Source organism: Podarcis raffonei, chromosome 6 (assembly GCF_027172205.1).
Source record: "Podarcis raffonei isolate rPodRaf1 chromosome 6, rPodRaf1.pri, whole genome shotgun sequence".
Lineage (NCBI taxonomy): Eukaryota > Metazoa > Chordata > Lepidosauria > Squamata > Lacertidae > Podarcis > Podarcis raffonei.
In genome coordinates, this window is record NC_070607.1 from 73,605,661 (window position 1) to 73,621,973 (window position 16,313).

The 16,313-nt window shown below is 41.0% G+C and overlaps 1 protein-coding gene across 11 annotated transcripts in view; it reads right to left on the reverse strand.

The window, feature by feature from the left end:
- Positions 1 to 16,313, reverse strand: part of PTPRT (protein tyrosine phosphatase receptor type T) — a 603,119-nt gene that overhangs the window by 34,564 nt on the left and 552,242 nt on the right. For all 11 annotated transcript variants that reach the window (XM_053394030.1, XM_053394036.1, XM_053394029.1 and 8 more), the window contains 3 exons: positions 15,123 to 15,310; positions 7,376 to 7,463; positions 3,213 to 3,289 (listed from right to left, as the gene is read on the reverse strand). In XM_053394030.1, coding sequence (XP_053250005.1) covers positions 3,213 to 3,289; positions 7,376 to 7,463; positions 15,123 to 15,310 — 353 coding nt within the window. The remainder of the gene's footprint in view (positions 1 to 3,212; positions 3,290 to 7,375; positions 7,464 to 15,122; positions 15,311 to 16,313) is intronic.

The window sequence follows — 16,313 nt, forward strand, 5'->3', positions numbered from 1 at the left end:
AGTGATGGATGGGGATTGAGGGAAGGAGTGTTGTGGGAGAGTAGGAAAAGCAGGGTGGGAAAAGCAGGTAAACCGGGAATTATTCTCTAGCTTCTAAATCTCAGGTGAAGATCAATTTATGGCCCTTTAAGGTGAGAAATACAGGCTCCCAAAGGTCAAAGTTGAGCTGGGATGGAGCAAGATTCACCAGCATCTCTACTGCTGACGCGCTTCCCACTTTACCATCTATCTGTTGGCCTTTAAATGAGGCTGCCAAAGCACACGGTATTATTGATGATTCAGTAAACTCATCACAGGAAATGCTTCAATGTTTCTTACTGTCGTGAAAATTCTGAAACCATTTATATTTCAAAAGCAAGAAAGGAAGGGGAGAATGGTTTTATTCAATCAAGTCCTACTCAGAGTAGACCTCCTGACATTAATGATCCTAAGTTACTTATGCTGATTAACTTCAAAGGGTCTACTCTGAGTAGGACCAGTAGGGAACATCACCCCATGTGACCTTGCAAACATGAAAGCCAGAGCTTCCATTTTCATATTTTCTATTAAAACTGCTTTCACTTTAGGAAGACTTACTTACTTAGTCATTAATAGATTGAACATGGAGAAATCTGTGTCCCCTCATCTGAAAACAACACATCTGTTTCTTGTCAAAACTGACTCAGGCATCAGTGATTTTTAAAACTGTGTGGGTTGCTCTATATTAAATATGTTTTTCCTTTCCCTTAATTGAAGGATCTCTTTAAAATATTGTGATATCATTAAGGATTAAAGAGACTTACATTAGAAACAGGACTGCTATTAAATACTTTGCTTAATACATTTTCCATTTAGTCATGAATCCACAGCTCTCTATTAATGAGATGGAAAGTGTTCAAAACGATGTCTGCATCCTTCTTTCCATTGCAGGATGCATACAAGTGGTTACATGCCCTGTGCTTCAAAATACTAAGATGCATACTTAGGGCACAAGCCAAACTCCCCACTCCCCACCCGCACCCCACCCCCCAACATCCCATAGCTCTGCAATTCTCTGCAACTTCAGTGGCAGTTAGAGGGGAGCAAATAACTGAGCCTAATCTCAGTGCCAGGACGGTGCAGTGATCAGGTCTGTGTCAAGCCCAGGACATCTGATGGCTGTGAAAGTGTCAGAGGTGAGCACAGGGACACCTCCACTCAATCGAACAACCCAAACACACAATCTGATGAGTTGGATTGTTCTGTTTCTTGGGAGAAAAGTCCCATTGAGTTCAAAGCCAAACTAGACATTGTATTAGACACAGTTGCTCTTGTCTCTGTAGTGTTTGGAAGGGACCATTGCTCGACAATTGGGCATATGCCTAGAATACAACAAGTTCCAAGTTTAATCATATGAACACAGGAAGTTGTTTTATAGAGCAGCTATGGAGAACCTGTGGCCCTTCAGTTGTTGCTGGTCTACAACTCCCATCATTCCCAGCAAGCATGACCAATGGCCAGGGGTCTGAGGGCATGTGCTCAGCAGTATGCAGATGACACACAGCTCTATTTCTCCTTTACATCTGCAGGTGAGGCAGTGGAAGTGCTGCACCAGTGTCTTGCCTTGTTAGTGGACTAGACAAGAGCCAACAAACTAAAGCTCAATCCCAATAAGGCAGAGGCACTGTTAAAGGGGATTGGATGGGATTGGATGGGGGGCTGCCTGCTCTTGATGGGGTTACACACCTCTGAAGGAGCAGGTACATAGCTTAGAGGTATTTCTGGTTTCATCAGCTTCAGCTGGTGACCTAGCTGCACCCCTATATGGACAGGGATAGCCTAACTTATGTCATATATGCTCTGGTAACCACTAGGTTAGATTACTGCAACACATTATACATGCGGCTGCCGCTGGAGACGGTTTGGAAACTTCAGCTGGTGCAGAATTCAGGGGCCAGGTTGCTCACTGGGGCAAGGTGGTTTGAGCATATAACACCAATCCTAGCCCTACTGCACTGGCTGCCAATTAGTTTCTGGGCCCTATTCAAGCCTTAAATGGCTCAGGGCTGCCATACCTCATGGACTGCCACTCTCCATATGCACTGACCTGGACCCTACAATCATCTTCTGAGGCCCTTCTTTATGTGCCCACTCCATGAGAGGCCGGAAGGCAGCCACACGAGAAGGGGCCTTTTCTGCAGTGGCTCCCCATTTGTGGAATGCTCTTCCCAGGGAGGCTCACCTGGTGACTTCATTGCACACCCTTATGTGCCAGGCAAAAAATATTTCTTTATAACCATGCCTTGGGCTAATTAAACATGCTATGGCCTTTTAAAATGTCTTTGTAGGAGGTGAGCTATTGGTTTTCTTTTGTTTGTTTTTTATCATGCATTTTGTGTTCTCATTTTGTATTTTTATGTTGTGAACCATCCTGTGATCTTCAAATGAAGGGTGGCATACAAATTTAATAAATGATGATGAAGGTGATGAATATGGGAGTTGTTCAGCAACATCTGGAGGGCCAAAGGTTCTCCACACTTGTTCTATGGGTTCAATAAGAGCTCTTTCCCATCACTTGTCACCTGATTTTTTTTTATAGTAACAGCAAGGACTGAACCTGGGATTTCTACATGGAAAGCATGTGCTCTACCGCTAAGCTATGGCCTTGTTCCATTTAAAAATGATAAACTGACAGGTAATCTTAAAACCCCCCAACAAAAAACCTTTTGAGACCCTAGAGTTGCTGCCTTTCAGACTAAACAATACCAACCTAGATGAACAAATAATCTAACCTGGTCCGGCTGCTTCCTCTTTCCTAAAACAAATAATGTGAGGCGGGACCATTGCACTGTAAATCACAATCTCCCACTGTCTCCTGCTTTCCATTAGACAAAAATGATTACTATGTCAATTCACACTTTGCATGTGCTAGTTATAGAGAACAAATAGATACAAGAGACGCAACAGAAGGGAGCTTGTTTCTGATCTAATCATCCTGGTCAGGAGATCAGGAAGTCACTACATTTGCATGGGGCTGGGGCTTTGATAAAATCACTGTGCATTTTGGAATGTTGCAAGCATTTCAAAGGATTATTTCAGGTGGGACTGAAAAGTTACAGCTTGTAAAAAAAAGTCTTGGAGGCTCCAAATTCTATTTTACTTCAAGGCATTGATCCAAGAACAAACATTATCATCTCACTTACTCCACCCACCCACCCACCATTAAGATCCTTAAAAGTTTCCATAGCACTTACATCTATATAGTTGGCATTTATGTAGTCTGAATGGGGATCTCCTTCCAGCAATTGCAGTCTCACTCTGGAGTGATCATCTGAAAATAATCAAAGAAAATATGTTGTTTTGTTACTTGAAGGCAGGAACATATGTATCAAAGAAAATAGGAACAGCAGAAAGAAGAAAGAACATAGAAGATTCAGGCTGAAAGGATTTTCAACACTAACTGATGTTTCTTCAACTGCTAAATGCACATTGCTTCAACTCAATGCCTGCCTGAGTTATTCAGAAGCTTGTCTGTTATTTATTTGAACTCATAAAATTCACATTTCTCAGACACCCTTAGTATGATTTCTGATCTAATTAACACACTTCTTGGTCTTAGTATTTCCTTCAAAAAGTTCTGAAAAACTATCACCTTTTGTAACATCTTGACTGGATTGTACAGCTGAATCGTTGCAGAAAAGCAGTTGAATCAGACACAAAAAGCAAACTTTTTTGCATAAGAATTATCTCTAGGCAGGCTAGGGATATTCCATATTTTAATTTTTTTTATAAACAGCCTGCTTGGTGCAAGCTAAAACACTTGTTGTTAAATGAGGTAGATATAGAGCTGGGAAGATAATTCATAGCACAATGAAGATAGATGAAAATTATTAGGATTCAGGTTTTTTCCATGGGCTGATTATTAGAACTCATTTGTTCATGCATCTACAATGATGTGGTGTGCAGAGTGGTTTTTTTAATTTAAAAAATAGACTTTGGCTCCTGTGCTACTATGCAGAAGATGAGATACAAGAGAGAATAGAAAGGGAGAAAGAAAGCATCAGAATGCCAGGATGGATAAATAGATTGTTAATAGGCATATATGTATGGATGGAGAGCTGTAGCTTTATGGTGAGACAAGTGGAAATCTGTAATGTTGGGGAAAACATTTGCGAGATTATTTAAGATGCTATCCTGAACTTAGAAAATAATTCTGACAATGAAGGAGATTTTCAAATGTTTGTGTCCTGTTTGGTTTTCAACAGTTCTGGGCGGTTAATTTTGTTGCCAAGTGACTGAACATTGCAACATTCACAATGTTTTATCTCCCGTGGGGAGTTCTTTTGCTCAAAAGTGTGAATGGCACGGGAGAACCCTTTGCTTCGAAAGCAAGGCTAAGAAATATAAACGACCACAGCTCAACCTTCAGAAGGTAATGAGGCCTTTTATTTTATTCATATTTTTAGTGGGCTATGCTTGGTTAAGACTAACAGCATAACTTATCTTTTAAATTTTATATTTCTATCTGTTTGGAAGGTGTTGGGAAGATACATATATTTCATAAGGCTGCAAGGCGTTTATGTATTATTAATAACTGATGACTTTCAGTGGAACAGCGGGAACAGAAAAGAGGTTGAGATACTGAAAAATGACGCATGCGAAAAGACTGTTCAATCATCACACCAACTGCTAGATATGTGTATCTTCCACTTCGCTCTTCAGCCCTGTACCACTAATCCTAACTTGCAAATAGCTGCAATAGTATTGTTGTTATCATTGTTGTTCCTTTTGTTATTCCGATTGTTCACTGGAAACCCAGCCAGATGGGCGGGGTATAAATAATGAAATTATTATTATTATTATTATTATTAGCTTTTTGAAATTTGCTATGAGGGCATTTTTTGTGTTTTAGAGAAGTTTCAGGTGCTGCTTGTGAAGCTGTGTGTTGTTGTGGTGCTGCTGATAGGAAGCCTCATTGCACATGCACAACAAATTCTCGAGATCACAAACTCAGGATCATCAATCATTGCAGCAGTGCTAAAAAATGTAAATGCTATATAGAAATGTTTTATAATTAAGGGAGCGAGGAAGTGTCTTTTGTGAAAGCCAGATAAATCCTGCAATTGAAAGCAATGTTGTGCTCCAGTGAGTATGTGGAACTCAATGTGAATAGGACCAGTCCCATTTAAGGATTGAGCCTGCTAGTAATGCAGACTCTCCAAGTGTTACTATTTGCCAGGGACATCCTTGATTTAGAGAAACCATTCCAGTTTCTGATGTGATCCTGGAATGTCCTACTTTTCTTTAGGATGTCCCTATTTTCATCGGAGAAATGTTGGAGGGTATGGAGTTATCTGACCCCCATGCCATCTGAAGGCAATCCTGTATATGGAAGTTTTTAAATGTTTATTTTTTTATTATAATTTTTAAATATGTTGGAAGCCGCCCAGAGTGGCTGGGGCAACCCAGAAAGATGTGTGGAGTATAAATATTAAAGCTATCATTATGGAATGGGATGTCCCTATTTTAATCAGAGAAGTGTTGGAGGGTGTGGCAATGCCACACACAAGGCTTGAGTACTAGAGTCACCAAATTCAGCATGAAAAACAAATAGTCTGTAGGAATAAATATATTTTGCAAGTGTGGTGCAAGCTGCACCAGCTAGAATTCTCCTTTCCTGTTTTTATTATTGCTTGTTAGCCGCCCTGAGCCCAGCCTTGGCTGGGGAGGGTGGGGTACAAATAAAAATTATTATTATTATTATTATTATTATTATTATTATTATTATTTCCATTAGTCGGACACAACTAAACGACTAAACAACAACAAAAGAAAGGCACAGCAGCCCAGTACAGGAGGGAACCTAATAGTTTTCCTCTTGGCCTAAGTTTCCTTTTCGCTGCTTTCGAGTTCTTAACTTTTCAATTCTTCTTGGATTTGATTCCTCCCTGGTGAATTCACCTAAGTTTATTGCTTGAGGATCATTACGTTCCACCTGGTATTTGCAGATGCCCCGTGCTTCCTCAGTCAGAATCCACAGCAAGGAAGACGAAGTAGCCGATGTGATTAGTACCTAGAGATTTTGTGCTCGCCATTTATCTGTAAGCGAGGTGATAAACCTGTCCCTTAAGGCCCAGGCACTTTTAGGAGTGAAGAGCACCGGAGCTAGAAGTGTTTGTCACAAGCAATAGCTTCCAATATGTATAGATAATGCCAACAAATGGTGAAAGGAGATAAAATGAGAAAGTATGTGTACATTTAGCCCCTTGGCGCTCCCTGTCGTGTAAAGCCATGAAGACGAATGCTTCAGGTTTTGGTTCAAAGAAAGAATCTGTGTCAATTAAAGGTCAGGAAAAGGCTTGAAAATAGGAGCATTGAAGGAAAATAGGAGCACTGAAGGAAAAAAAACAACAAGTATTGTTCTGTGTCCCACAAACTTCTGACCATTAGTCTAAAGCCACAATTCTCTGTAATCAAGGCAACAACTGAGTTTCAACTCTTCTTCGGGTTGTATTTAATGAAGTCATTGCACAAAATTTTGCTTTTCCTCTTCTCCCCTCTCTCCAGATTTGCAGATGGGGTGTGTGTGTGGAGAGCATGTGGGGCAGAGAAGAAGAACGGAAAGTTCAGTTGCACAAGTGGAAGTTGTTCTGCTCGTTCAGTGTCTAAGCTGGTTACAACCCATGTTATGAAAGACTCTTCTAGGTCTGTGAACCTGTGACTGTCCGGGTGTTGAGACCAAAATTCCCATCATCCATTATCATTGACTACGCCGGCTAGGCATGGTGCAAGCTGAAGTCCAACAACGTCTAGAAGCACATTTCCCCCTATCCCTGCTGTTTTCAGATATTGTACAGCTTTTGCAAAAGCGCATAGGAGAAATAATAGCCTGTGGTGATGGACATATTCCCAAATCTTTAGAATATGTAAAGACAGCCCTGTGCACATGCAGAGGGCTATTTAATGCAGTCAGGAGGTCTGTTTACCCAGCAAAAAAACAAAATCAAGAACAGAGTTGATGATCGCATGAAGGGGGATATGTGCAGAACCCTCTTCAAATGTTCTACATGGAGAGAAGAAGAACCTTCAGCCCTGAGACCACCCCCCCATTTTCATACATAACCTATTATATTTGGGAAGGGAAAGAAAGGACAGGGCTTTGGGATTGCAGTTCATTGAGAAAAATAAGAATCCCATAATATTAGAAAGATAAAGGGAGAAAAAGTGGAGAGGAAGGGGGTGAGAATGGCAACAAAAAAACTTGAGCATGAAATTATCAAACGGGAAAGGTTAAGAGTGCTCAGAATTCTGTGCTCTTATTCTTTTTCACAGTTACGCTGACAGACATACCCCCTCTCTCAGCTAGATGTTTACAGATACACACAGGAAGTTCAGTTCAGTTTGAATTTGCACCTACAGGAGATGATGTTGCCATATCTATTCTTATTGCGGTTTTCATCTTCTTTGGCTGTATCCCAAGATGCTGTCTGCCCCTCAGGTAGAGCCTGCAAAATAAACAACAGCAGAGTGTTTATATGAAATGCCCAATGCCTTCAGGTGTTTTAACATAACGAAATAGGGGTAGGGGAAAAGGCAGCATGCAATTTAACACCCAGCCAAGCCAACTGTTTTTCTCAAGGAAAGGGCACATTTAATAAGAAAATGATGAAGAGACCATTAGCATCCTATGGCTTAAACTGGCTTACAATTGCTTTCCCAATGCAAATGGCACTAAAAACAAGTGGGAAACATTTTGCTTCTGGCTTTGTAATCATTGGGTTCTTTTTCAATGCACCGTCTCTAACACAGGGACATAGATTGCTTCTCTTTTGCCTCTGAGAAATACAAGTTGCCTTGTAAAATATTTAAATTGACAGAGGACAGAGGCAATGTTTTTGTAATATAAAACAAGGCATAAAGGTTTCTCAAACTCACGAGCTATTTGAATGCCGCATGTAATATATCCATATACTGCATTGTAGCTGTATATAGTGATGCCTGCTAATGTGAGCACAATTCAAAGTGCTGATTAAATTCAGATCAAGGCTCCTTTAATTTAGAGAGCTACGACTTTTCTTCCATTTAATTTCAGCTGAAGAAATACATGAAATCAACCACCAAGTCTATATCACAAGAGCACAAGATACATTCTTAGCATTCTTCCTTTTCTGACTTCCGCCTTAATCAGTGATTTATTTATCTATTTTTTAAAAAACCACTCTGTACAAAAAGAAATCCATTATGAATTTTTTTAATACTGTACACATTTTGATGCATTTTGGCTTTTTCCCCTTTTTTCGAGCCAAGAACTGTACTGAAAATCTGGTGAAGTGCAAAATCCAAATGATAATTATGTTTTCACCCATGTGGTCAGGAGGTGAAAATTAGGTTGCTTTCATTAAAATGCAACCATATGAACTCCCCTTCATGTTGAGAATGGTAGGCTGATAAGAAGTCTAATCAAGATGAAATGCCCATGATACTCTTGAGTAACACTGAAGGATCTTCTCCCGTTTCACAGAACTGATACCATATTTTGGCCTTTTCCTGCGATGAAGATAGTAAAGGGGAGCTCCCACACACCACTCATAAACCCAGTTTTGTTTGGCATGCTTTAAAGATGACGCTTTTTATGGTTTCTGAAACCTTATTCTGTGTTCAAGAATTACGCCCAAATAATAATTATCTTTATAACATACCCATTCGTAGGAAAGCACATTTCCTGCTGCTGAATAACAGATAATTTGCTTAAAAAACCAAAACAGAAATTGCACTTGTTTGTTTCTTGTAGTGCTAGCCATTGCATTTGGGCTGGCTGATGGTGGTGAAATGTGCTAAAAATGATATTATAATCATGCCAAACCACAGTTCACAAATGATTCCCTCTGGAAATAATGTCAGGATACGCTATGGATCCTGTTTGTGTCAGAGAAGGATAATAAAAGCAGTTCTGGCTCAAATCTCCACATGTATGAAGTAATGTGTCAGCAAACGGGAAGATCTTTGATCACACACCTATTTCCTTGTACCAAGAAAGTGCTGCTTAATAGTGGCAAATTTTTAGAGCGGAGGGGGGCAGCACAAAAAACATAAATTAGGGATCCCATTTCTATCATCAAAGATAGAGAAGAAATGGCGCGTTATTTGTACATTAGAGTCTAGTTACAAATGATTGCTCAGAGAATGGTAGCAGTCATTTGGGATCTCATCATGCGCTATTGATGTGAAAAAAGATGAGGAAGGAACAAAATCCTTCTAAGCATTATACATAGGATGGTAAAAGTGACTTTTCCAAAGAAATGCCCAATTCAGCTATTATCAGCTATTAATTGATCAATAGGCGTCTTATCAAAACAGCAGGTTTTTGCTTTAAAATACAAAGATCCAGTGTGTGTATAGAAAACATATGCCCCTTCTGTTCACTAAAAATATAATCAAATCTCTGATATACATATGTATAAAACTTTCTGCTATAGTATGATTTACACCAGGGGTTCTTAAACTGCAGTCAATGGACTATCAGTGGTCCACAAGGTGCTCTGTCATATGCCTGCAAAAATACAATTAAAAATCCTCCTGGAGTTAGCACAACTGCTACAACAGGCAGAAAAACAACAACCATTAAGTGGTTCACGAAGACCTGCAGTAATTTGGAAGTGGCCCATGGGAAAAGAAGATTGAGAACCACTGATTTGTATATAAACAGCTCAGGATAAAATCAAATGCCATTTGAGATTTCAACAACTATAGTAATGATGGATTAAACTTCTCGGTCTATATCTATATTCTTTTCTTCAAATTTTCTTCACACTGTATGGCTGTCATTTTAAAGCACTTAACACAATGACATAACTGGTAAACTTGTCTTGGAAAATTCAGACTACTGATATAGATGGAACAATAACCTGTTACAATGAGAAAAATAGCAAAGTGCAGTGGAATAAATAATGTATCCAAAACAGATAAAATCAGGAATTTTTTAGACATCACTGCCAGCACTGACTAAGTATGGCTAATCTGCACTTCTTTCATAACTGTTCTCAACTTAACAATAGAATTGTAGCAACAATTAACCAGTTTTAAGAGCAATAGTGGTACCACCAATGATCTCACTAGCATTCTAAATTCATCAGAAAAATGTAGGCATCTATGGGACCTTCAGGCACCAATCTCATTATCACTGGTCCCATTCCCCGCCCCAAATCTCTCCCTGTAGGTAGAAAACAAAGAGAGCAGCTAGATGACTGGCTTGAACCTTTCCCCCTTCTATGCTAGTATTCTTCTGGCAAGGAAGTGTTTATTTTGGGGCGTGGCTTTTTTAACATGGGAGAACATTCAAAAGTGGTTCTAGCTCCAGTTTTAATTGGCACTGACCCTTCTTCCAGGTCTTGACTTTACCCCAGTATTCTGCTGCATGCATAGAACCAGATTCAGAAATATTATTGGAATTGTGCTGAGGATTGCAGCTATGGTGTCCTATAAGTTGGCATCTTTTGCTGGATCGGCTTTGGGGGGCCCCCAAGAGAGATCTTTTTTAGCTTATATGTAAATCTGATACTGTCTCGAACAAATAAATTAAAATGTCCAGAAATAGCCACCTGAGAGGAGCAGAGAAGAAAGCTCGAGCGGACGCATTGCCCTGAAGGAATGGGATGGGAGAAGAAGCACTACCAGCCTCTTCTAGAAAACAAGCCAGGTTTCTTTCATTGCAGCTATTTTTAAAAAGACATTGATGTTTATTGTTACAACAATCTTATATAAGCTGCTTTGTGAGGTTTGCCTTAAAAGCGGTATGTAAATATCCTTAAACAAATACAAATAAAATGTAGAAAGCACAAAAGTGGGTCTTCTTCAGTTTAGCCTTGAGCAAGACTCCCAGGATATCTACCAAACTACTTCTCAAATTTGGGGGAAGGGATATGGTTTAAAATCAATTGTGTGTGTGTGCTTGCATGAAAGACTGTTCAAGAGAAAGAGCGAGGGGGAGAAAGGGAAAGACTATGTATAGTTGAGACAAGAAATGAAGAGGGGGGGAGTCTAATGGAGTTAGTGATTGATGAAGGCAACTCACAGAGCGTTTTCATAATAGAAAAATTATTTGGTACCATGTCACTAAATAGACCGTAATTTATGAAACTTGTTTACAGGGTAAAGGACAAAAAATATATCTTAAAAGGCCAAGTATATTTGTATGTGAGACAGAAACCAAGCTAGAATACATCACATTTTGAAATACAGCTCCTGGACATCAAAGATAAGGTCATTAATCTTCTGTCTTTCATGAATCTGGGATGGCATCATGCCATCTAAACTAAAAAAAAAAAAAAATCCTACTGATTATTTATGTAGCACTTTGAAAGTGCAGAACTTTGCAATAAATATTAAATTACGGAAGCAACCTTCTAGTCACATTCCCCACCCCCATATTATACCAAATTAGGTAGACTAGTTCAGTAATTGTAAAATTATGAAAACCGTGTTTCAGCTCTTGTTTGTTGTTCAAAGAGAAGCTGCAATGCAAGCTTGGCTAAAGTATGGTAATTTGAAATTATAAGCCACATAGTCAGCCATACAAGGACATATTCTACAGGACAAATAAAACATCAGGTGTGCAAAATTAGAGTCAGCACCTTCAGTGAGGGAAATAATTAAGTTATATGACTGGGCACATTATGGAAGTATATCCCAAAATGTGCAGTCACCTTATGGGAGAAAGTTCACTCTCCATTACCCACTGAACTGAAAAACATGACAGCACAGAAGAAGTCCTTATATTAGTAGTTTATATTCCACCCAAAAACATGTACACATTCCTCTGGACGAAACAGATGAGCATATGATTGCTCACTATCTCCTTCATCACTACAGACACTACAGACTTCTTCAGACCCAGAATCCAGCTTCATCCCCAATGTGAAACACAAAGCACATAATTATTTTAGGGCTTGATCTATTTGTGCTCCCACGAAACAGGATAGAGGTAAATGCTTTGTGACAGATTGACAAGATGCATGGATTTAAACAGGGTTTTTTTTCAACAGGAACTCACCGGAACTCAGTTCCCCTCTTCCCCATCAGCTGCTTCCACCAGGCTGCAATATTTTCACTCCCTCTACCCAATCCCACAAAATGGAACTGCCCAGTTTTAACTCAATTGTACAGACTCTGAACATGCACTTGCTCACTGACTTGTGACAGTTGTTTTCCCTTAAGAACAAATGGAGGTTAACAGTAATTCTTCTAGACATCTAAAGATAGTACAGTTTAATTTAAGGTCTGAACCACATCAGTTTGACCCCTGGAAGTACCTTAAAATCATGTCCACAAGCTTCGAAATAGGATATAGATTTCAATGACATCCCAGCCCTTCAGATAAATGATACTGTATGGTATTATTGCAGTAGCCACTGATTTACCTGCCCCTTCAGCATTGAGACAATTTTTCAAACATCTGTCCTTTCATAATTCAAGAACCACACATGCAATTCACTTGTCACACAAAGGAACCAGGAGTTGCAAGAGAAAATTCCCCTTTGCATCATCCTTCATCGAGCCGAGCACTCTTTGTTCATCTGATTTACCTGAAAGTCTGCACTGACAGTAAGACTGGCATGGGATGGAATGAGCAACTATTTTATTTTGTTTGTAAATCTTGGTCCCCAGCTTGTTGGAAACTAGAAATGGCCACCAAATATCACAGTGGAGAGCCATTTCACCACAATGTGCTATACGGAGATTGATAGGAGAGATTAAACCCCACCCCCATGTTGTAAACAAGGTTTGGGGAACCTCTTCCAGTCTGAGAGCTGCATTCCCTTCTGTGGAACTTTCTGGGGGCCGCATGCCAATAGCGAGGGCCAGGAACAAAAGTGCATAGAGTAAGGAGTGTAAATTTTAGCTTTCTACAGTAGGCTAGTTTCTACATATACTCATACCCATCTTTATCCCAGAAAGCAAGAGGCTTTCTCAGAGTCTAAGGACACAGTCTAGTTAGGCAAAAACACTCAAGGAAGGTGTGAAGGAGGGCTGGTGCCAGGTCTGGGAAAAGGGAGTCTGATGTGGGGAGTATCTCAAGAACCACATAGAGAGAGTTATTGGGCTGCATTTGGTTCCTAGGCCTGTGGTCCCCCAACCTGGCAGTAAAGGTTGTACATGTTATATGATAGATGACCACAGTGTGTCAAGGTAGATAGCCAAAAATATGTGTGGTTATCTCATATTTAAGCTAACCCCAAGACACCTCAACACCTATTCAGCTACAGTTTTCTCTCCAATGCCTGGGGAGACGAGTCACAGGAAAGTTTGTTCTTACTTATTTCTCTCCTTTCCACCATTACTATTCTAATATAGTCCCAGGCAACTTCACTGCCTCTAATGCCATTTCTATAAACTATTCAGTGGTTTTTCCATGAGGCTTGAAGGTTGGATTTGCCCAAACTTAGAACTAAATTCAAACATCCCACGTTGCATTTGATCATGGCGAAATTCTGCAAAGCCTTGGGCGATACGCAACTAAGGAACAAAGGCAGCCAAGAGAAAATATTTCCAGCCATCTCCCAGGCCGGCATTTGATCACAGCTGTTATACCACATCTATCAGATGTTGATTATGGGGATTCAATACTTCTGCCAAAGACAATAACGGTTTAATTGCAGCAACAAGGCTCTAGCAGCACACACCGACCCAGGCAGAAGCAGCCTTCCTGCCTCTCAGTATCTTGTTTGGCAACAGTCTGAAAACTCATCCATTGATGAAGGGTAGAGAGACATATATATATAGATAGATAGCCAGGGGCAGCTTCAAGTCTGAGAAAGCCCTCTGGCAGCAGCGGTAATGGGCAGCCACTTTAATTTCCCAGAATGCTCAGGGGCTGCAATTTTAATTTCTCACTATGTCCTCAAATGCTCCATTAGGAAAGTAATGGGGAATTAAATTGATCATCTCTCACCACCAGGTAAGCATGCGAGTCTAGGGCTGGTGTCAGCACCAGCAGAGCCTGATGGGGCTGCCAGCGGACAGGTGCCAGGTGCTGATGCCAGTCCTGAGATAGCCAGGAGTGTCTTGTTTAAATGGAAGGCCATCAGCAGAGATACTCCAGTTGCTCACCATGCCATCAGCAAATCCCCTCCCTAAATTGCAAACTTGTATTTCATCACTTCATACATGAAAGTAGCTGGGGAATAAGGCAGGGCAGCCAATGTGGTCTCCTCCATACATTTTGGAATATAATTTTCATCTCTCTGGCACCCAAAAAATATTTCCCCAGTGCAATGTAGCTCTGTGTTTCTTCAAATGTGATATGGTTGGTGTGGCACCCCAAATCTGGAAATACTGCTCCATTTCCCAGCCCAATCTCTGACACACTCCTGGGGGCAGTGGGACAGAAATGACTAGATTTTCAGGAATCTTTAGTTCGCAAAACAGTCTCTGAACAAACCTTCATAGAGCCAGAAGCCTCTGGGTGGCTGTACCAGCTAGCAGTTCTTCTGACAGCTGGTTGTCACCTGTGGAAAGCCTCTTACCAACACTGTCAGGTCTGTCATCCATCTGCTTACCCTCCAGCAGCACCTGGTCCTGTCGGCAGAAAGTGATGATGAAGGGAGCTGTGTGAGGGCTGTCAGTAGGACTAGATATTACAGCCACCTGGAGGCTTCTCATCATATGGACGCTGGTCCTGAGGCTGCTGTGTGAACAAACTCTTAGCAGTTCAACTAACAATAAATTCAAAACAGTGAGTCTTTGGTTTGCACCTATAGTACACCATATTATGGTTTGGTGGAGTTTATACAAGAGATAAGGTGCCTAGGGCCATGATCCCTAACCCAGTATGCTCTGCTATGTGAGAGTTTCAATGAAAAGAGAAAGCTTTGTCACGTCTTTTTCCATAAGTGGGGTTACCGGGAAGCCGTTATGGAAAAGCCAAGCCCTTTCCCCACATCAGTGGACTAGGGCAGAAACATCTAGGATGACGGCCACTACATATAACAGAAATAGGACTCAAGACAAGGAGGCAGGAGCAATTAGGGGGAAGGCATTCTGGTTAGCATATAAAATAAGCCACTTAAGCTATCGAGACGCTTCTCAAGAACACTTGTTCCGATTTGACAATAGCCTTAATTTTCATTCTTTAGCTCGGCATTCAAGTGAGTGAATGTTACTCTCACCTCATACTCCTCTTTAAAGCCATAGCCCTGTCCCCGTTTCATCTGAGTGATGTGCTGCAACAAGTCGGCCACTCGGATTGCTGGCTGGAACTGTCCCCTGGGGTAGGACATTTCCACGGGGTCGCAGCTTCGATAGGGATGGGTCTGGATTGTCAGTGTCGGCTGAGTCATCTCCCCATGGCTACTGTCTGTTTTAAAAAATAGGGAGGCAAAGCAAACTTTCACCCAGCTGTTATTTATTTGTTGTCTTCCACCCCAAGGTTAATTCCCCTCCCTCCCATGGCTGAAATGAAGCACAGTAGGAAAACTGTACCTGCCCAGAGCCATCCCACCCCCCCAAAGCTAATACACACACATGCTGGATTTTGTGTGACAGGGAATGAAGAAAACACAGAAGCAGCAAATTACCCAACGGTGACAACAACAACAGGAGGAAATATGGTTATTTGATGCACATTACATCAGAAACTGGAATTTCTTTTATGCTACCTAATCACATTCGATAAGGTCCCCATCTCTTGTCCTGCTTGTCGCTTTTGTAGCTTGAGGGCAGAAAGACTATACAGAAAGGGCATATCCTGCCTCTGGTCAGTTCTCCTACCTTTATCCCTTGCCAAGCAAGACTCCAATGCCACTTTTCAGTAGGTAGACAGGAAGGAGAGAGTGAAGAAGAGACAGGTGCAGTATCACAGCAGGGAAACCTGAAATGCTCTGTGATGCAATGGTTCCATGCCTTGGACATGTGAAAGCAACAGGTTCTGCTTCAGGATAAGAGATGGGAACCCTAGCAGGAGAGCTAGAAGGCAGGGGGTGTATGTGTGCAAATTCTCTTTGTTGCTCATCTGTACTGATTTAGCATTAGATCAGAGATGGAAACATGTGGCCCTCCAGCTGAACTCCAGTTCCCTTCAGCCTTTGCCAGTTTGGCCAATGGACAAGGATCATAGTCTTCGTAGTCCAGCAACCTCCAGAGGATCAGAATTTCCCCACCCTAAATTAAACACTCCTTTAAGTGGTGGTTCAGGGATGCTTTATGCTGTACTAGTTCTCAAACTTTGCATGTACTGGAACGTATTCTGCACTTTTCCTCCAAAAGCAGAATCAACTTAGGTGATGTGCCTGCCATAATTCCTTATACAGCTTCACAGACCATGGAACAAAGTTTGATATTTTGCATTTTGAATGGGGACT